Source organism: Coregonus clupeaformis, unplaced genomic scaffold (genome assembly GCF_020615455.1).
Source record: "Coregonus clupeaformis isolate EN_2021a unplaced genomic scaffold, ASM2061545v1 scaf0075, whole genome shotgun sequence".
NCBI lineage: Eukaryota > Metazoa > Chordata > Actinopteri > Salmoniformes > Salmonidae > Coregonus > Coregonus clupeaformis.
The window spans coordinates 253,719-275,868 of record NW_025533530.1 but is presented as its reverse complement, the minus strand read 5'-3'; the positions used below and the strand labels follow the sequence as shown (position 1 = coordinate 275,868).

General features: G+C 46.1%; 1 protein-coding gene across 1 annotated transcript in view; it reads left to right on the top strand.

Moving 5' to 3' along the window:
• fam117bb (family with sequence similarity 117 member Bb) overlaps window positions 1–22,150 on the top strand; it is a 136,974-nt gene that overhangs the window by 103,388 nt on the left and 11,436 nt on the right. The window contains exon 4 of the mRNA XM_041868811.2: window positions 1,446–1,553. Within this exon, the coding sequence (XP_041724745.1) occupies window positions 1,446–1,553 (108 nt within the window). The remainder of the gene's footprint in view (window positions 1–1,445; window positions 1,554–22,150) is intronic.

The following is a 22,150-nucleotide window of genomic DNA, read 5'->3' as shown; positions in this document are numbered from 1 at the left end:
CTGCCGCTGACTGTCTCATCTCTCTGTTGTCCTCCCCTGCCGCTGACTGTCTCATCTCTCTGTTGTCCTCCCCTGCCCCTGACTGTCTCATCTCTCTGTTGTCCTCCCCTGCCGCTGACTGTCTCATCTCTCTGTTGTCCTCCCCTGCCCCTGACTGTCTCATCTCTCTGTTGTCCTCCCCTGCCCCTGACTGTCTCATCTCTCTGTTGTCCTCCCCTGCCCCTGACTGTCTCATCTCTCTGTTGTCCTCCCCTGCCGCTGACTGTCTCATCTCTCTGTTGTCCTCCCCTTGCCCTGACTGTCTCATCTCTCTGTTGTCCTCCCCTGCCCCTGACTGTCTCATCTCTCTGTTGTCCTCCCCTGCCGCTGACTGTCTCATCTCTCTGTTGTCCTCCCCTGCCGCTGACTGTCTCATCTCTCTGTTGTCCTCCCCTGCCGCTGACTGTCTCATCTCTCTGTTGTCCTCCCCTGCCGCTGACTGTCTCATCTCTCTGTTGTCCTCCCCCTGCCGCTGACTGTCTCATCTCTCTGTTGTCCTCCCCTGCCCCCTGACTGTCTCATCTCTCTGTTGTCCTCCCTGCCCCTGACTGTCTCATCTCTCTGTTGTCCTCCCTGCCGCTGACTGTCTCATCTCTCTGTTGTCCTCCCCTGCCCCTGACTGTCTCATCTCTCTGTTGTCCTCCAACCTGCCCCGACTGTCTCATCTCTCTGTTGTCCTCCCCTGCCGCTGACTGTCTCATCTCTCTGTTGTCCTCCCCTGCCCCTGACTGTCTCATCTCTCTGTTGTCCTCCCTGCCGCTGACTGTCTCATCTCTCTGTTGTCCTCCCCTGCCCCTGACTGTCTCATCTCTCTGTTGTCCTCCCCTGCCGCTGACTGTCTCATCTCTCTGTTGTCCTCCCCTGCCGCTGACTGTCTCATCTCTCTGTTGTCCTCCCCTGCCGCTGACTGTCTCATCTCTCTGTTGTCCTCCCCCTGCCGCTGACTGTCTCATCTCTCTGTTGTCCTCCCCCTGCCGCTGACTGTCTCATCTCTCTGTTGTCCTCCCCTGCCGCTGACTGTCTCATCTCTCTGTTGTCCTCCCTGCCGCTGACTGTCTCATCTCTCTGTTGTCCTCCCCTGCCCCTGACTGTCTCATCTCTCTGTTGTCCTCCCCTGCCGCTGACTGTCTCATCTCTCTGTTGTCCTCCCCTGCCCCTGACTGTCTCATCTCTCTGTTGTCCTCCCCTGCCGCTGACTGTCTCATCTCTCTGTTGTCCTCCCCTGCCGCTGACTGTCTCATCTCTCTGTTGTCCTCCCCTGCCGCTGACTGTCTCATCTCTCTGTTGTCCTCCCCTGCCGCTGACTGTCTCATCTCTCTGTTGTCCTCCCCTGCCGCTGACTGTCTCATCTCTCTGTTGTCCTCCCCTGCCGCTGACTGTCTCATCTCTCTGTTGTCTCTCTCCAGATTGCTAAGCTGAGGCAGCAGCTCCTGCACACTAAGCACAGCAGCCGTCGCCACGGAGACAAGGAACACAGATCACCGTTCAATGGGAACCATGCTGCTATCCACCAGGTGTGAGCATGGCAGGGCCAGGCCAGGCCAGGACCCATAAAGCCATAGAGATTGAGCCAGGCCAGGCCAGGACCCATAAAGCCATAGAGATTGAGCCAGGCCAGGCCAGGACCCATAAAGCCATAGAGATTGAGCCAGGCCAGGCCAGGACCCATAAAGCCATAGAGATTGGGCCAGGCCAGGCCAGGACCCATAAAGCCATAGAGATTGAGCCAGGCCAGGCCAGGACCCATAAAGCCATAGAGATTGAGCCAGGCCAGGCCAGGACCCATAAAGCCATAGAGATTGAGCCAGGCCAGGCCAGGACCCATAAAGCCATAGAGATTGAGCCAGGCCAGGCCAGGACCCATAAAGCCATAGAGATTGAGCCAGGCCAGGATCCATAAAGCCATAGAGATTGAGCCAGGCCAGGCCAGGACCCATAAAGCCATAGAGATTGAGCCAGGCCAGGCCAGGACCCATAAAGCCATAGCGATTGAGCCAGGCCAGATAAATATGGCTCTAGGTTGTAGTATGCATTGCCTGATTTTAAAGCTGCTGTAATTGGGATTCTTTACACATTAGGGTGTTACAAAAGGTCTCAAAGCAGATTTAGATATTCCATAATAGTTGCTGCAAGTTGATTTGAACATGCTTACTTGTTTTGTTCAAGCCTTCTTCTTTCAGGAAGATATATTACTGGCATTAAGTTTTCACTTGTGTAGCTCTGGAGTCACAGACGCCACCTGGTAAGATGCTGATTGTCAGTGGTGAGAGTAAAGCGTGCCTTGATTTGTGTCTGAGTGTGTGTGTGTGTGTGCACATGTTTATTTGTGTGTTTCAGTAACAGTGTGTGTGTGACAGTGTGTGTGTTTGTCAGTGTGTGTGTGTTTGTCAGTGTCAGTGACTGTGTGTGTCAATGACAGTGTGTGTGTGTGTGTGTGTGTGTGTCAGGGCCTGATGGAAACTGAAATCCGTCTTACTTCATTTCTATGTGCAGCTGGAGGTGAAAACTCTAGACCACCTTTATGCACAAACAGCTTTTTACTCATCACAGACGCTGCTGCTAATGTTAATTATCTATCCTGTTGACAAGTCACTTTATTCCTAGTTATATGTACGTATCTACCTCAATTACCTGGTACCCCTGCACATTGACTCGGTACTGGTACCCCGTGTATATATCCAAGTTATTACCTGGTACCCCTGCACATTGACTCGGTACTGGTACCCCGTGTATATATCCAAGTTATTACCTGGTACCCCAGCACATTGACTCGGTACTGGTACCCTGTGTATATATCCAAGTTATTACCTGGTACCCCTGCACATTGACTCGGTACTGGTACCCCGTGTATATATCCAAGTTATTACCTGGTACCCCTGCACATTGACTCGGTACTGGTACCCCGTGTATATATCCAAGTTATTACCTGGTACCCCAGCACATTGACTCGGTACTGGTACCCCGTGTATATATCCAAGTTATTACCTGGTACCCCTGCACATTGACTCGGTACTGGTACCCGTGTATATATCCAAGTTATTACCTGGTACCCCAGCACATTGACTCGGTACTGGTACCCTGTGTATATATCCAAGTTATTACCTGGTACCCCTGCACATTGACTCGGTACTGGTACCCCGTGTATATATCCAAGTTATTACCTGGTACCCCAGCACATTGACTCGGTACTGGTACCCCTGTATATATCCAAGTTATTACCTGGTACCCCAGCACATTGACTCGGTACTGGTACCCCCGTGTATATATCCAAGTTATTACCTGGTACCCCTGCACATTGACTCGGGTACTGGTACCCCGTGTATATATCCAAGTTATTACCTGGTACCTCTGCACATTGACTCGGTACTGGTACCCGTATATATCAAGTTATTACCTGGTACCCCTGCACATTGACTCGGTACTGGTACCCGTGTATATATCCAAGTTATTACCTGGTACCCCAGCACATTGACTCGGTACTGGTACCCCGTGTATATATCCAAGTTATTACCTGGTACCCCTGCACATTGACTCGGTACTGGTACCCCGTGTATATATCCAAGTTATTACCTGGTACCCCAGCACATTGACTCGGTACTGGTACCCCGTGTATATATCCAAGTTATTACCTGGTACCCCTGCACATTGACTCGGTACTGGTACCCCGTGTATATATCCAAGTTATCGTTACTCATTGTGTATTTATTATTACTTTTAATATTAGGTGTCATTACTTTTCTATTATTTCTCTGCGTTGTTGGGAAGGAAGGAAGGAAGGAAGGAAGGAAGGAAGGAAGGAAGCATTTCACTGTTAGTCTACACCTGTTGTTTACGAAGCGTGTGACGAATGAAATGTGTCTTCATGAGGGTTGAACTAGCCAGGTGCAGCAGTGGAGGCTGACAGATACATACACACACACACACAGGGCCTCTCTCTGTCTCTCTCTCTGTCTCTCTCTCTGTCTCTCTGTCTCTCCTCTCTCTCTGTCTCTGTCTCCTCTCTCTCTCTCTCTCTCTCTCTCTCTCTCTCTGTCTCCTCTCTGTCTCCTCTCTCTCTCTCTCTCTGTCTCTCTCTCTCTCTCTGTCTCTGTCTCTCTCTCTCTGTGTCTCTCCTCTCTCTGTGTCTCCTCCCTCCCTCCTCTCTCCCTCTCTCGCTCTCTCCTCTCTACTGTTTTGTGTTTGTCCATGAATTAGAGCAGCATGTGGTGAATATATCCCTCTCTGTCTCTACTCAACTTTGCCAGGAAGACAATTAACAGCCACACTCTGTTCAGCTGTCCCCTAGTGTGTGTGTGTGTGTGTGTGTGTGTGTGTGTGTGTGTGCACGCATCAGTGTATTTCCCAGACTCAAGCACCATCTGTCGCAGTGCTGGCCTCAGTCTTCCTCTACTGAATCACATTTACACACACACGTTTGTTTTACTATCCTTGTGGGGATCAATCCTATTTTCCCTAACCCTTAACCCTTAACCCCTAACCCTTAACCCCTAACCCCTAACAACAACTTCAAACCCCTAAACCTAACTCCTAACCCTAATTGTAACCCTAACCCTTTAGCCTAAAATAGCCTTTGTCCTTGTGGGGACCAGAGAAATGTCCCCGGTTGTCAGAATGTTCCTTGTTATCGTGGTGAGGGCTCAATAGACCCCTACCAGATCCAGTGGTCTATCTCGGTCGATCTCTATGATATACGGTACTTGTTTAAACATGTTTTGAAGCTATTCATTATTTGTCTGAACTCTGCAGTTTTACTTTGGGGTTGAAACGTTTCTGTATAGCATTTCTGGGAAAACAAATGTCTTGTTCCCCAAAAAGTGGTTTTGTAGTTTATACGAGGCAGAGGTGGGTAGAGTACTGAAGATCTGTACTGAAGTAAAAGTACTGTTGCTTAGATTGTAATTAGCTCTCTTAAGAAACTACTCCAGTGATGGTAAAAAAAGTATCCGGTCAGAAAACGACTTAAGTACTTGTAAAACAAATTGTTAGGTAATTTTTTACACCTTTATGGTAACCTGTGACAGCAAATCAGAAGGATAACAACTTTTGATTTGACAATAATTTATTATTTAAGCCTGCCAGCACCATCTTGCAGCACAGGTAGTCTCCAATGAAGACTGACATCAAACTAAGGTCGTAGACTGAACAGTTTCAATTACGGTCTTATTCTAAGTTGACTTAATTTCTATCAATGTGCTTTATTTCATAAAAAGGTCAATGGTACTCGAGACATTGGAATAATTTCACAATTTCAATAGCATGAATGAAAAATTAATTTCACAATACAATTTCAATAGCATTAATTTCACAATACAATTTCAAGGACACGTGATGGTGAATGCGTACTAAAAAGATTTACACCAAGTGTGATGTTTCATTTTTTTACTCAGAATTAAATATCAAGGGGGATTCCCTTACCGAAAAAACAGGCTTCTGGCAGACAGTTGTGGCAAACCTTTGTTTTTGTGGCAAACTGTTGCGGTAATTTGCGGCAACTTGTGAACTTCTGGCAAACAATTCTGGGAAACTTGTGGGAAACATTCGGTTTGCTGCAAACTCCGTATGACTATGCAAATTACATCAGGTTTTTGGTTACTGTGTGTTTTAACATTGAAATGTTGTATCTACATAAACCAAATCACATAACTTTAAATGCACTTACTTCACAGAGAAAAAAACTAAACATACTAAATGTAGTAAATATACTAAACATGTATTCAATGTCTTAACAAATTAATCCAATACAATTTGAAATCATCAGCATGGTACTGAAGAAAAGAGCAAAGACTGGATATTTCCCAAATAAATGGTTACATTTTTTTATATAGTTACAACATTTACATTGAACTTTTAACACTTTTACATTGTTTACATTGAGAGGTTAATTCTAACCCTTGGGTTGATCGTTTGACCCAACTGCTGAAATTCATTTATTACATAAACAACCCAGTGTGTTGGGTTGTGACATAAACCCAGCATAATGGGTTTGGGGGATTGACCCAGAAGCTGGGTTATTTATGTAATACTTGGGTTATTTTCAATATCATCCTAATTTTAAATGTTGCTTATTTTGGCCTTCTCTACCACCCCACCCCTCCCTTTCCTACACACAATGTTGAATTTAAAATAATGAATTTGTATTGCCTGCATTTCAGAACATACATCACAGCACGTCAGAGAATTGTCCACAATGTGCAAAAGTATGTGGACACCCCTTCAGATTAGTGGATTCAGCCACTCCCGTTGCTGACAAGTGTATAAAATCGAGCACACAGCCATGCAATCTCCATAGACAAACATTGGCAGTAGAATGGCCTTACTGAAGAGCTCAGTGACTTTCAACGTGGCACCGTCATAGGATGTCACCTTTTCAACAAGTCAGTTGGTCAAATTTCTGCCCTGCTAGAGCTGCCCGGGTCAACTGTAAGTGCTGTTATTGTGAAGTGGAAACGTCTTGGAGCAACAACGGCTTAGCCGTGAAGTGGTAGGCCACACAAGCTCAAAGAACGGGACCGCTGAGTGCTGAAGCGCCTAGCGGATACAAATGATCTGTCCTCGGTTGCAACACTCACTTCCAAGTTCCAAACTGCCTCTGGAAGCAACGTCAGCACAAGAACTGTTTGAAATGGGTTTCCATGGCCGAGCATCCACACACAAGCCTAAGATCACCATGCGCAATGCCAATCGTCGGCTGGAGTGGTGTAAAGCTTGCCGCCATTGGACTCTGGAGCAGTGGAAACGCGTTCTCTGGGGTGATGAATCACTCTTCACCATCTGGCAGTTCGGTGGACGAATCTGGGTTTGGCGGATGCCAGGAGAAACACTACCTGCCTGAATGCATAGTGCCAACTGTAACGTTTGGTGGAGGAGGAATAATGGTCTGGGGCTGTATAATGGTTCGGGCTAGGCCCCTTAGTTCCAGTGAAGGGAAATCTTAACGCTACAGCATACAATGACATTCTAGACGATACTGTGTTTCCAACTTTGTGGCAACAGTTTGGGGAAGGCCCTTTCCTATTTCAGCATGACAATGCCCCCATGCACAAAGCGAGGTCCATACAGAAATGGTTTGTTGAGATCGGTGTGGAAGAACTTGACTGGCCTGTCACCTTCTCACCAAACTGCTTGGCGATGGTCTTGTAGCCCATTCAAGCCTTGTGTAGGTCTACAATCTTGTCCCTGGCATCCTTGGAGAGCTATTTGGTCTTGGCCATGATGGAGAGTTTGGAATCTGATTTGATTGATTGCTTCTGTGGACAGGTGTCTTTTATACAGGTAACAAGATGAGATTAGGAGCACTCCCTTTAAGAGTGTGCTCCTAATCTCAGCTCGTTACCTGTATAAAAGACACCTGGAGCCAGAAATCTTTCTGATTGAGAGGGGGTCAAATACTTATTTCCCTTATTAAAATGCAAATCAATTTATAACATTTTTGACATGCGTTTTTCAGGATTTTTTGTTGTTATTCTGTCTCTCACTGTTCAATTAAACCTAACATTAAAATTATAGACTGATCATGTCTTTGTCAGTGGGCAAACGTACAAAATCAGCAGGGGATCAAATACTTTTTTCCCTCACTGTAGAGGTTAACTCAGGCCCTGTAGCCCCCAGTATCACTCCTACTCCCCAGGCGCTATCATTTGTTGACTTCTGTTACCGCAAAAGCCTTGGTTTCTTGCATGTTAACATCAGAAGCCTCCTCCCTAAGTTTGAGTTATTCACTGCGTTAGCACACTCCGCCAATCCTGATGTTCTAGCAGTGTCTGAATCCTGGCTTAGGAATGCCACCAAAGATTCAGAAATGTCCATCCCCAACTACAACATTTTCCATCTCGATAGAACTGCCAAAGTGGGTGGGGTTGCAATCTACTGTAGAGATAGCCTGCAGAGCTCTATCGTACTATCCAGGTCTGTGCTCAAACAGTTTGAGCTTCTACTTCTAAAAATCCACCTTTCCAGAAATAAGTATCTCACTGTTGCCGCTTGCTACAGACCCCCTCAGCCCCCAGCTGTGCCCTGGACACCATATGTGAACTGATCGCCCCCCCATCTATCCTCAGAGTTCGTACTGCTTGGTGACCTAAACTGGGATATGCTTAACACCCCGGCCGTCCTACAATCTAAACTAGATGCCCTCAATCTCTCACAAATGATCAAGGAACCTACCAGGTACAACCCAAACTCCGTTAACATGGGCACCCTCATAGATATCATCCTGACTAATTTACCCTCTAAATGCATCTCCGCTGTTTTCAACCAGGATCTAAACGATCACTGCCTCATTGCCTGGGTCCGTGGTCAAACGACCACCCCTCATCACTGTCAAACGCTCCCTAAAACACTTCAGCAAGCAGGCCTTTCTAATTGACCTGGCCCGGGTATCCTGGATGGATATTGACCTCATTCCGTCAGTAGAGGATGCCTGGTTGTTCTTTAAAAGTGCTTTCCTCTCCATCTTAAATAAGCATGCCCCATTCAAAAAAATTCAGAACTAAGAACAGATATAGCCCCTGGTTCTGAAGCAGCGAAACATAAAAACATCCTATGGCATACTGCATTAGCATCGAACAGCTCCCGCGATATGCAACTTTTCAGGGAAGTCAGGAAGTCAGGAACCAATATACACAATCAGTTAGGAAAGCAAACAGAAATTTGCATCCTGTAGCACTAACTCCAAAACAGTTTTGGGACACTAAAGTCCATGGAGAATAAGAGCACCTCCTCCCAGCTGCCCACTGCACTGAGGCTAGGAAACACTGTCACTACCGATAAATCTACGATAATAGAAAATGTCAACAAGCATTTTGCTACGGCTGGCCATGCTTTCCACCTGGCTACCCCTACCCCGGCCACTATCTCCTTCACCAAATTCAGACAGCTGATGTTCTGATAGAGCTGCTAAATCTGGACCCCTACAAATCAGCTGGGCTAGACAATCTGGACCCTTTCTTTCTAAAATTAGCCGCCGAAATTGTCGCAACCCCTATTACCAGCCTGTTCAACCTCTCTTTCGTATCGTCTGAGATCCCCAGAGATTGGAAAGCTGCTGCGGTCATCCCCCTCTTCAAAGGGGGTGACACTCTAGATCCAAACTGTTACAGACCTATATCCATCCTGCCCTGCCTTTCGAAAGTATTTGAGAGCCATGTTAACAAACAGGTCACCGGCCATTTCGAATCCCACCGTACCTTCTCCAATATGCAATCTGGTTTCCGAGCTGGTCATGGGTGCACCTCAGCCATGCTCAAGATCCTAAACAATATTATAACCGAGATTGATAAAAGACAGTACTGTGCAGCCGTCTTCATCGACCTGGCCAAGGCTTTCGACTCCGTCAATCACCGCATTCTTATTGGCAGACTAAATAGCCTTGGTTTCTCAAATGACTGCCTCACCTGGTTCACCAACTACTTCTCAGATAGAGTTCAATGTGTCAAATCAGAGGGCCTGTTGTCTGGACCTCTGGCCGTCTCTATGGGGGTGCCACAGGGTTCAATTCTAGGGCCGACTCTATTATCTGTGTATATGAATGATGTCGCTCTTGCTGCTGGTGACTCTCAGATCCACCTCTACGCAGACGACACCATTTTGTATACATCTGGCCCTTCATTGGACACTGTGTTAACAAACCTCCAAACGAGCTTCAATGCCATACAGCACTCCTTCCGTAGCCTCCAACTGCTCTTAAACGCTCGTAAAACGAAATGCATGCTCTTCAATTGAACGCTGCTTGCACCCGCCCGCCCGACTAGAATCACTACTCTCGACGGGTCTGACTTAGAATATCTGGACAACTACAAATACCTAGGTGTCTGGTTAGACCGTAAACTCTCCTTCCAGACTCACATTAAGCATCTCCAATCCAAAGTTAAATCTAGAATCGGCTTCCTGTTTCGCAACAAAGCCTCCTTCACTCATGCTGCCAAACATGCCCTCGTAAAACTCACTATCCTACTGATCCTTGACTTCGGCGATGTCATTTACAAAATAGCCTCCAATACTCTACTCAGCAAATTGGATGTAGTCAGACTTGTAGACTGGTGTTGGGAGGACCACTGGCAGAATTCTTAAAGCGATGTCACCTTGTGTATCTGGAGATTTTTATTTATTTATTTTATTTTACCTTTATTTAACTAGGCAAGTCAGTTAAGAACAAATTCTTATTTACAATGACGGCCTACACCGGCCAAACCCGGACGACGCTGGGCCAATTGTGCGCCGCTCTATGGGACTCTCAATCACGGCCAGTTGTGATACAGCCTGGAATCGAACCAGGGGGTCTGTAGTGACACCTCAAGCACTGAGATGCAGTGCCTTAGACCGCTGCGCCACTCGGGAGCCCGAGATAAGAATGTTAAGTGAACAACTTGATTGTTTCAGGCTAAAAATGTAAGAGACACCACCAGCAGGGTCATTTCAAACTATACCTGCACTTCTAAAAGAAACAGACGCCTCACAGGTCCTCAACTGGAAGCTTCATTAAATAGAACCCGCAAAACACCAGTTTCAACGTCAACAGTGAAGAGGCGACTACGGGATGCTGACCTTCTAGGCAGAGTTGCAAAGAAAAAGCCATATCTCAGACTGCCCATCTTAATATTTTCTTTTTATTGGCCTATCTGAGATATGGCTTTTTCTTTGGAACTCTGCCTAGAAGGTCAGCATACCGGAGTCGCCTCTTCACTGTTGACGTTGAGACTGGTGTTTAGCGGGTTCTATTTAATGAAGCTGCCAGTTGAGGACCTGTGAGGCGTCCGTTTCTCGAACTAGACACTCTAATGTATTTGTCCTCTTGCTCAGTTGTGCACCGGGGCCTCCCACTCCTCTTTCTATTCTGGTTAGAGCCTGTTTGCGCTGTGCTGTGAAGGGAGTAGTACACAGCGTTGTACGAGATCTTCAGTTTCTTGGCAATTTCTCGCATGGAATAGCCTTCATATCTCAGAACAAGAATAGACTGACGAGTTTCAGAAGAAATTCTTCGTTTCTGGCCATTTTGATCCTGTAATCGAACCCACAATTGCTGATGCTCCAGATACTCAACTAGTCTCAAGAAGGCCAGTTTTATTGCTTCTTTAATCAGCACAACAGTTTTCAGCTGTGCTAACATAATTGCAAAAGGGTTTTCTAATGATCAATTAGCCTGTTAAAATTATAAACTTGGATTAGCAAACACAACGTGCCATTGGAACACAGGACTGATGGTTGCTGATAATGGACCTCTTTACGCCTCGAAAACAAGGACATTTCTAAGTGACCCCAAACTTTTGAACGGTAGTGTGTGTGTATATATATATATATATTTTTTTTTGGTTATATTCTGCGACAACACTTCAGTAAGCTAGCGTCGCGAGCACAGCCAGAGATATTCGTACAGAAAATGGCTAGTTAGCTAGCGGTCATTAGCTAATGCTCAAGCTAACGTTAGCTACCTAATTATGATAGGACAACCTATTTAATCCAAATGACAATCAAAATCATAATTCGTGTTTGTTACTTACCGTTTCACCGTTTTCAGTCAGCCAAAACACACTTAGTCTGTCGCAATAACATTAGCCGTTTTCCACTCAGTCAGTCACTCAGTTGCACTAGAACTAGAAGACTTGCAAGTTTCCAGGTCTTGACACTTGCTCACGTTCTGGTGGACTTCACACGCTGGTGGCGGGAGAATTAACCCACTGGCTGGGTCAAATATCCATAACCCAACCTTAATAACCAACACCAACAACCCAACCTTGCTGTTTTTACAGAAAAAACAACAATTGACCCAATGCCTGCAACCCAGCAATTGAGTCATCCAAACAACCCAAAATTGTTTTGTGTAATTTACATCTCAAAGCCGGGAGACTCATGGGCGGCGCACAATTGGCCCAGCGTCGTCCAGGGTAGGGGAGGGAATGGCCGGCAGGGATGTAGCTCAGTTGATAGAGCATGGTGTTTGCAACGCCAGGGTTGTGGGTTCGATTCCCACGGGGGGCCAGTATAAAAATAAAAAATAAAAAAAATGTATTCACTAACTGTAAGTCGCTCTGGATAAGAGCGTCTGCTAAATGACTAAAATGTAAATGTAAAGCCATGCATGCAAGAAGGTTTGACCTGTTTGGTGCACACATATCTTTCTTTGTCCTCAGTTTGATTGAAGGTTCAATCTGTATTATTTCTTGTAACTGATTTCTTCTAGAAAGAGAGAAGGAACAACACATGATCAAGATGAGCTACTAGTTTAAAGCAATAAAATATCAAATTGCTACATTTATGAGAATAATACATGCATTTGCTTGGCCCAACTCTCTTTACTGCTAGGCTTAACCGTTAGGAGTGAGATTTTAAGGGATAGTTTCACTCACATTTCAAAATGTAAATACTTTGAGGGAAGGGTTGATAAACCAGGTCAAATGGTTGAACAAAGCAAGGTAGTGAGGAAAGAGCAAAATTAGGCACTTAGGGGTAAAGTGCCTTGCTCAAGGGCACAACAGCAATATACATATTGTAGCTGGTAACCCTCTGGCTGACGGATCACTCCCTGCAGATTTCCCCGCAGGCAGTAGCTTCAAGGTTAGAAAGGCAGGACGATATTTCCAACCCCCGAGCTGCCTGCGGGGAATTCTGCAGGGAGTGATCCGTCAGCCAGAGGGTTACCAGCTACAATATGTATATTGCTGTTGTGCCCTTGAGCAAGGCACTTTACCCCTAAGTGCCCATGGGCTTCTCCCAGCCTGTGATGTGTGTGTTGTGTGTCAGGTTGGTCACTGTGACAGAATATCTTTGTTCAAATGACCAATAAAGCAAGTATGGTATAATGAAGGCCAGACTATCTACGGTAGCTGTGCAGGTAATGGATCTAGTCCCAACGTGGCTGCATGGTTCTAAGAGGCTCATGTTTCCATTAAGGTTGTGTTATCGATGGCAATAATACATGCATTTGCTTGGCTTATCAATCTTAATAATAATAAACAATATGCCATTTAGCAGACGCTTTTATCCAAAGCGACTTACAGTCATGCGTGCATACATTTTTGTGTATGGGTGGTCCCGGGGATCGAACCCACTACCCTGGCGATACAAGCGCCGTGCTCTACCAGCTGAGCTACAGATCCACAATCTTGAAGACAATACTCATTTATCACTCAAAAAGTGTTATGAGTGAGTGCACCACAAACATATTTCCAAGGTGTTGATGCATACTTCTCCCAATACAGCCTCTTCCAACACCACGGGTCAGGGGAAGGGTATCCATCTGCAAAAGGGACGTTTTTCTTTGTCAAATCAGCTTGCTAGCTACCTTAGCTGTTGTTAGCTAACATGCTACTGAACCATGACATTAGCATATTGACATGCATATTGCTAGCTACCTTAGCTGTTGTTAGCTAACATGCTACTGAACATTAGCATATTGACATGCATATTGCTAGCTACCTTAGCTGTTGTTAGCTAACATGCTACTGAACATTAGCATATTGACATGCATATTGCTAGCTACCTTAGCTGTTGTTAGCTAACATGCTACTGAACATTAGCATATTGACATGCATATTGCTAGCTACCTTAGCTGTTGTTAGCTAACATGCTACTGAACATTAGCATATTGACATGCATATTGCTAGCTACCTTAGCTGTTGTTAGCTAACATGCTACTGAACATTAGCATATTGACATGCATATTGCTAAGCTACCTTAGCTGTTGTTAGCTAACATGCTACTGAACATTAGCATATTGACATGCATATTGCTAGCTACCTTAGCTGTTGTTAGCTAACATGCTACTGAACATTAGCATATTGACATGCATATTGGTATTAAGAGACAGCATCCTATTCAGCTAAAAATACAAGTGTTTAGGCAAATAATTAGTTAGCTAGTGTAGTGTCGAGACAACGATGCTGACATGCTGTGAAGACAAGAAATCCGCTGACACTGTCCTTAATTATACGTTTTATTACATCAAAGCTTACAGCGTCAATTTACAGATTTCTGCAGAAAATCCGGAGAACAACCAACCCAATCTCTAATATGTTATTCCTCCCCGTCCTTTGTTCCAACCATGGTATTTATAATATGTAACATAATATGGGTGGCTTTTTATGGACCAATCCCTGGCCTTCACATAACAGACTCTCCTCTGTTTTAGGGGGCCCCTATAGTAATGTTTTCCAGATGTTTCCGCAAAGCAGAGCCAAGTTCTGGAATGTTCAGACACTACACTAGCTACCTATCACATGAATTGTGCAAAAATATGATAGTTAACGTTAGCTAGCTAAACGCTAGCCAGTCAGTCAGTGATGCTGGCAGATTGAAACTGGTATCAACAACATGTGTTTCACTCTATCCCATAAAACATCAACATGACATTGCTAAATAGGCATAAAAAGTTAAAGTTTGTTAGAAAGGTTAATTAATAAGTTAGACACTCACCGGACAACTTTGGTCAGTAGCTAGTAGACAGCTTGGTTTACATTTTCCAACAGATGTTTCTAATCCCCCTGATTGGTCATCAACGGTTACTGGTCTTGGAACATCTTCTGGTAAACTGGTAGCCACTAGTCAGTGGTGTGTATTCATGGATGCCAAGGGAAGTCAGGCTTCCAACCAAAAATTGAACCATAATTTTTTTTGCATTTAATTTATCTTTCATCTCTGTGTTTCATAATTTTCCTTCAATTCGCAAGAGGCTGAATGTATCTCACCTGAGAAAGCATCCGAGCGAGTGAAACAGCGCCCCCTCTGTCTCTGTATGTGTAGTCCATCTATCTGATGCTGTCTGGTCCAAAATAGTATGTCATTGTTGGTGCCTGTAGCATTGAAGGCAAGGGAAGCCAGCGAGCATCTAGCCTCCCTTGACAAAAAAAGTATTAAAAATTAGCCAATCAGCGTTGAGCTAAACTGAGCGAGCTCAACTGTGAATGGTCCTGGCTCACCAAAAGAAAGAGTCAAGGGAAGACAGCTTGGATTTGGCGTCACTCCTATCAAATCGCATCGAGAGCATAGGTCATTGACAGAAAAACTTGATGTTGCATTTCGTTGTGGTTTTACTTAATTCTCGTATTGGCCAATGACTATAACGGCGATTCTGATCCCACCATTAATTCATACATTGTTGTGCCCCTGGCCTGAGAGGACGGAAGTTCAATATGTAGCTAGATGTAGAAGGCTAATGTTAACTAGCTAACGTTGCCCATGAATGGAAGTTAGTCTAGCGAGCAAGCCATGTAGCCTAGGCCATGTAGCCAACATGGGACAACCAAAAATAAAAAGTGTGTACTGTATAACTGAGTGATCATGTAACTGTCTGTTTCTGTACATGCAATATGCTTTGTGGACTTCACCGGACAGATGTTGCTCTCCGGTTTTGTGATAAAACAAAGGTGTGGTTGAATTTATTCTGCCACTGTGTCTTCTTATTGTCCCGGCCTTTAGGCCTGTATATCACGGTCGCAAGGCATATCAACTAACAGGTTATAGAGCAAACAATGCAATTATCACAACACATAGGTTGTAATATGGCTTTGTGGGGGAGAGGGGGGTGGGCTTCCCCAAACTTGCGGGAAGTTTGCAGCAACAAATTCATTTTTGTAAGGGTCAGGTAAGTGTTACAACAGTCAGACAACAATCAATATAAATAACTATTCAGGTAAGAATCATGTAAGTAATAAATAATCAAACAGTGCAGATATTAATTGCCAAAGTCAACTCAAACATCATTTTCCTGCCAAGGTAGGATTTTCCACTTTGAAGGGTGTGTTCTTGGCTGGCCCATGCTCCTCCCCCTCAGTGTGTTCTTGGCTGGCCCATGCTCCTCCCCCTCAGTGTGTTCTTGGCTGGCCCAGGCTCCTCCCCCTCAGTGTGTTCTTGGCTGGCCCATGCTCCTCCCCCTCAGTTGTGCCACTACAAGCTGTAAATGAAAATCACTTGATTTTTAGTAGCTAGCAAATGGCACAAAAAGCTTCCTGAAATGATGCAACGTATGGCAGATGTGCTTATTGTCCTAGAGAGAGAGAGAGAGAGAGAGAGATCTCGCTATTACCAATGGATTTACGTGTTTTGATGACAAGCTATTTTTAATACATTTCATTGGTCAAGGGGCTCGTGAAACATTCATACAGACGTAAAGGGGAACCAATAGGATCAATTCAGGTAAATACAAAACAAATAACATTTGGAGTTACGAGGGTTTCAGACAGCGACAATATAATAATCTAAATCTACCACAGGAGGCTGCTGAGGGGAGGACGGCTCATAATGATGGCCAGAGCAAATGGAACGGCATTAAACACCTGGAAACCATGGAAACCATGGAACGGCATTAAACACCTGGAAACCATGGAATGGCATCAAACACCTGGAAACCATGGAATGGCATCAAACACCTGGAAACCATGGAATGGCATTAAACACCTGGAAACCATGGAATGGCATTAAACACCTGGAAACCATGGAATGGCATCAAACACCTGGAAACCATGGAATGGCATCAAACACCTGGAAACCATGGAATGGCATCAAACACCTGGAAACCATGGAATGGCATCAAACACCTGGAAACCATGGAATGGCATTAAACACCTGGAAACCATGGAATGGCATTAAACACCTGGAAACCATGGAATGGCATTAAACACCTGGAAACCATGTGTTAGATCTATTTGCTACCAATCCACAGCCCACAGAGAGTAACTCTAACAGTACTAGTTTTCATCAAGGATCTCTCTGTACTTTCCTTCGGTCATCTTTCCCTCGATCCTGACTAGTCTCCCAGTCCCTGCCGCTGAAAAACATCCCCACAGCATGATGCTGCAACCACCATGCTTCACCGTAGAGATGGTGCCAGGATTCCTCCAGATGTGACGCTTGGCATTCAGGCCAAAGAGTTAAATCTTGGTTTCATCAGACCTGAGTATCTTGTTTCTCATGGTCAGAGTCCTTTAGGTGCCTTTTGGCAAACTCCAAGCGGGCTGTCATGTGCCTTTTACTGAGGAGTGGCTTCCGTCTGGCCACTCTACCATAAAGGCCTGATTGGTGGAGTGCTGCAGAGATGGTTGTCCTTCTGGAAGGTTCTCCCATCTCCACAGACGAACTCTGGAGCTCTGTCAGAGTGACCGTCGGGTTCTTGGTCACCTCCCTGACCAAGGCCCTTCTCCCCCGATTGCTCAGTTTGGCCGGGCAGCCAGCTCTAAGAAGAGTCTTGGTGGTTCCAAACATCTTCCATTTAAGAATGATGGAGGCCACTGTGTTCTTGGGGACCTTCAATGCTGCAGACATTTTTTGCTACCCTTCCCCAGATCTGTGCCTCGACACAATCCTGTCTCGGAGCTCTACGGACAATTCCTTCGACCTCATGGCTTGGTTTTTGCTCTGACATGCACGGTCAACTATGGGATCTTATATGGACATGTGTGGGCCTTTCCAAATCATGTCCAATCAATTGAATTTACCACAGGTAGGCTCCAATCACGTTGTAGAAACATCAAGGATGATCAATGGAAGCAGGATGCACCTGAGCTCAATTTCGAGTCTCATAGCAAAGGGTCTGAATACTTATGTAAATAAGGTATTTCAGTTTTTATTTTTTTTATAAATTATCAACATTTTCTAAAAACCTTTGTCGCTTTATCATTATGGAGTATTGTGTGTAAATTGATAAAATAATTTAATCCATTTTAGAATAAGGCTGTAACGTAAAGAAATGTGGAAAAAGGGAAGGGAATACTTTCCGAATGCTCTACATAGGACAATACTTTTGACCAGAACCTGGTGTTTTTCCCCCTCTGTTTGTCAGGCCAGTTTCTGGTTCCAATTATCCCTAATGTGAAGCAGCTGAGGCAGGATAGGGGCTGGATAGGCTCTGGGAAGGGAAGGAAAGGCTGGTCACCAAATACACACATACAGTATATGCTGTTAATCATAACAACACAGGGTTTATTTGGACGGGGTTGGAGGTGAGGTGGAGGTGAGGTGGAGGTGGGGTGGCTGACATTGATGTAAACCCTCCTCATCACAGAGAAAGGGTGACCTCTGGAGTGGACAGTGCCACAGACTGGACAAGAGGAGAGGGGCTGGACCCACCCTGGTGTGGGGGGATTGGGTTAGTTATGAAGTGGCAGTCATGAAGTAGCATTCTTTCAAGAAAAGAAAGGACTGAAGGGAAGAGAGGAGATAGAAAGGACTGAAGGGAAGAGAGGAGATAGAAAGGACTGAAGGGAAGAGAGGAGATAGAAAGGACTAAAGGGAAGAGAGGAGATAGAAAGGACTGAAGGGAAGAGAGGAGATAGAAAGGACTGAAGGGAAGAGAGGAGATAGAAAGGACTGAAGGGAAGAGAGATAGAAAGGACTGAAGGGAAGAGAGGAGATAGAAAGAGAAAGGTTGATATGGCAGCAGGATCATCAGCAGCAGGGCATTACCCTGGAGAGAACTGGCAACAAGGTCAGCTGTTGGAGAGAGGGATCTGTCTGTGTCTGTGTCTGTCTGTCTGTCTGTCTCTCTCGCTCTCTCTGTCTGTCTGTCTGTCTGTCTGTCTGTCTGTCTGTCTGTCTGTCTGTCTGTCTGTCTGTCTGTCTGTCTGTCTGTCTGTCTGTCTGTCTGTCTGCCTGTCTGCCTGTCTGCTCTGTCTGCCTGCCTGCCTGCCTGCCTGCCTGCCTGCCTGCCTGCCTGCCTGCCTGCCTGCCTGCCTGCCTGCCTGCCTGCCTGCCTGCCTGCCTGCCTGCCTGCCTGCCTGCCTGCCTGCCTGCCTGCCTGCCTGCCTGCCTGCCTGCCTGCCTGCCTGCCTGCCTGCCTGCCTGCCTGCCTGCCTGCCTGCCTGCCTGCCCTGCCTGCCTGCCTGCCTGCCTGCCTGCCTGCCTGCCTGCCTGCCTGCCTGCCTGCCTGCCTGCCTGCCTGCCTGCCTGCCTGCCTGCCTGCCTGCCTGCCTGCCTGCCTGCCTGCCTGCCTGCCTGCCTGCCTGCCTGCCTGCCTGCCTGCCTGCCTGCCCTGCCTGCCTGCCTGCCTGCCTGCCTGCCTGCCTGCCTGCCCGCCTGCCTGCCTGCCTGCCTGCCTGCCTGCCTGCCTGCCTGCCTGCCTGCCTGCCTGCCTGCCTGCCTGCCTGCCTGCCTGCCTGCCTGCCTGCCTGCCTGCCTGCCTGCCTGCCTGCCTGCCTGCCTGCCTGCCTGCCTGCCTGCCTGCCTGCAAGTCGCTCTGGATAAGAGTGTCTGCTAAATGACTAAAATGTAAATGTAAAAATGTCTGTCTCTCTGTCTGCCTGTCTGTAGAGCATGGCGTTTGCAACGGCAGGGTTGTGGGTTTGATTCCCACGGGGGGCCTGTATAAAAAATAATGTATGCACTCACTAACTGTAAGTCGCTCTGGATAAGAGCGTCTGCTAAATGACTAAAATGTAAATGTAAATAACATGGCTATATACCAGTACTGAGTCATTAGTTAAATGTTCCTATCGCGACAACCTTAATTGAGGTAGATATGTACATATAGGTAGGGGTAAAGGGACTAGACAACAGGATAGATAATAGACAGTAGCAGCAGTATACTGTAGGTAGGGGTAAAGGGACTAGACAACAGGATAGATAATAGACAGTAGCAGCAGTATACTGTAGGTAGGGGTAAAGGGACTAGACAACAGGATAGATAATAGACAGTAGCAGCAGTATACTGTAGGTAGGGGTAAAGTGACTAGACAACAGGATAGATAATAGACAGTAGCAGCAGTATACTGTAGGTAGGGGTAAAGGGACTAGACAACAGGATAGATAATAGACAGTAGCAGCAGCGTGTGGTGAGTGTGTAAGTGTGTGTGTGTGTGTGTGTGTTGGGGTGTCAGTGTAAGTATGTGTGAGTGTGTGGGTAGAGTCCAGTGTGTGTGCATAGAGTCAGTACAAGAGAGTTAGTCCAACGGGTCAATGCAGGTAGTCTGGGGTAGCCATTTGATTAGCTATTTAGCAGTCTTATGGCTTGGGGGTAGAAGCTGTTCAGGGTCCTGTTGGTTCCAGATTTGGTGCACTGGTATCGCTTGCCATGATAGCAGAGAAAACAGTCTATGGCTTGGGTGGCTGGAGTCTGAATTTGTTGACCTTCCTCTGACACCGCCTGGTATGGAGGTCCTAGAAGGCAGGGAGCTCGGCCCCCAGTGATGTACCGGGCCGTACTCACCACCATGTGTAGCGCCTTGAGGTCAGATTCCAAGCAGTTGTCATACCAAGCGGTGATGCAGCCAGTCAAGATGCTCTCAATGGTGCAGCTGTATAACTTTTTGAGGATCTGAGGGCCCATGCCATGGTGGTGATGTGAGCCATGACCAGCCTTTCAAAGCATTTCATGGCTACAGATGTGAGTGCTACGGGGCGATAGTCATTTAGGCAGGTTACCTTGGCGTTCTTGGGCACAGGGACTATGGTGGTCTGATTAAAACAAGTTGGTATTACAGACCGTGTTAGGGATAGGTTAAAAATTTCAGTGAAGACACTTGCCAGCTGGTCAGCGCATGCTCTGAGTACGCGTCCTGATATTCCATCTGGCCCCTCGGCCTTGTGAATATTAACCTGTTTAAAGGTTTTACTCACATTGGCTACGGAGAGCGTGATCACACAGTTTTCCAGAACAGCTGGTGCTCTCATGCATGTTTCAGTGTTGCTTGCTGCAAAGCAAGCATAGAAGGCATTTAGTTCATCTGGTAGGCTCACGTCACTGGGCAGCTCGCAGTTGGGCTTCCCTTTGTAATCCGTGATACATTTACATTTTAGTCATTTAGCTGATGCTCTTATTCAGAGCGACTTACAGATTTTTAATTTATTTTTTCATACTGGCCCCCCGTGGGAATCGAACCCACAACCCTGGCGTTGCAAACGCCATGCTCTACCAACTGAGCTACATCCCTGCCGGCCATTCCCTCCCCTACCCTGGACGACACTGGGCCAATTGTGCGCCGCCCCGTGATAGTTTGCAAGCTCTTCCACATCCGTCAAGCATCAGAGCTGGCGTAATAGGATTCGATCTTAGCCCTATATTGACACTGTTTGATGGCTCGGAGGTCGTAGGGGGATTTCTTATAAGCGTCCAGATTACTGTCTCGCACCTTGAAAGCGTAGCCTTTAGCTCAGTGCAGATGTTGCCTGTAACCCATGGCTTTTGGTTGGGATATGTACGTACGGTCACTGTGGGGACGACATCGTCGATTCACTTATTAATGAAGCAGGTGACTGATGTGGTAAACTCCTTAATGTTATCGGATGAATCCCGGAATATATTCCAGTCTGTGCTATCAAAACAGTCCTGTAGCTTAGCATCCGCTTCATCTGACCACTTCCGTATTGAGCGCGTCACTGGTACTTCCTGTTTGAGTTTTTGCTTATAAGCAGGAAGCAGGAGGATAGAGTTATTGTGTGATTTGCCAAAGGGAGGGCGAGGAAGGGACTTGTATGTATTTCTGTGTGTGGATAAAGGTGATCTAGAGTTTTGTCACCTCTAGTTGTACAGGTGACATGCTGGTAAAAATGAGGTAAAACAGATTTCAGTTTCCCTGCATTAAATTACCGGCCACGAGAAACGCCGCCTCTGATGAGCATTTTCTTGTTTGCTTATGGCCCTATACAGGTCTTTGAGTGCGGTCTTAGTGCCAGCATCGGTTTGTAGCGGTAAATAGACAGCTACGAAAAATATAGATGAAAACTCTCTTGGTAAATATACTGAGCAAAAATAGAAACGCAACATGCAACAATTTCAAAGATTTTACTGAATTACAGTTAATATAAGGAATCAGTCAATTGAAATAAATTAATTAGCCCCTAATCTATGGATTTCACATGACTGGGAATACAGATATGTATCTGTTGGTCAGAGATACCTTTAAAATAAGGTAGGGGTGTGGATCAGAAAACCAGTCAGTATCTGGTGTGACCACCATTTTCCTCATGCAGCGGGACACATCTCCTTCGCATAGAGTTGATCAGGCTGTTGATTGTGGCCTGTGGAATGTTGTCCCACTCCTCTTCAATAGCTGTGTGAAGTTGTTGGATATTGTTGGGAACTGGAACACGCTGTTGTACACATCGAGCCAGAGCATCCCAAACATGCTCAATGGGTGACATGTCTGGTGAGTATGCAGGCCATGGAAGAACTGGGACATTTTCAGCTTCC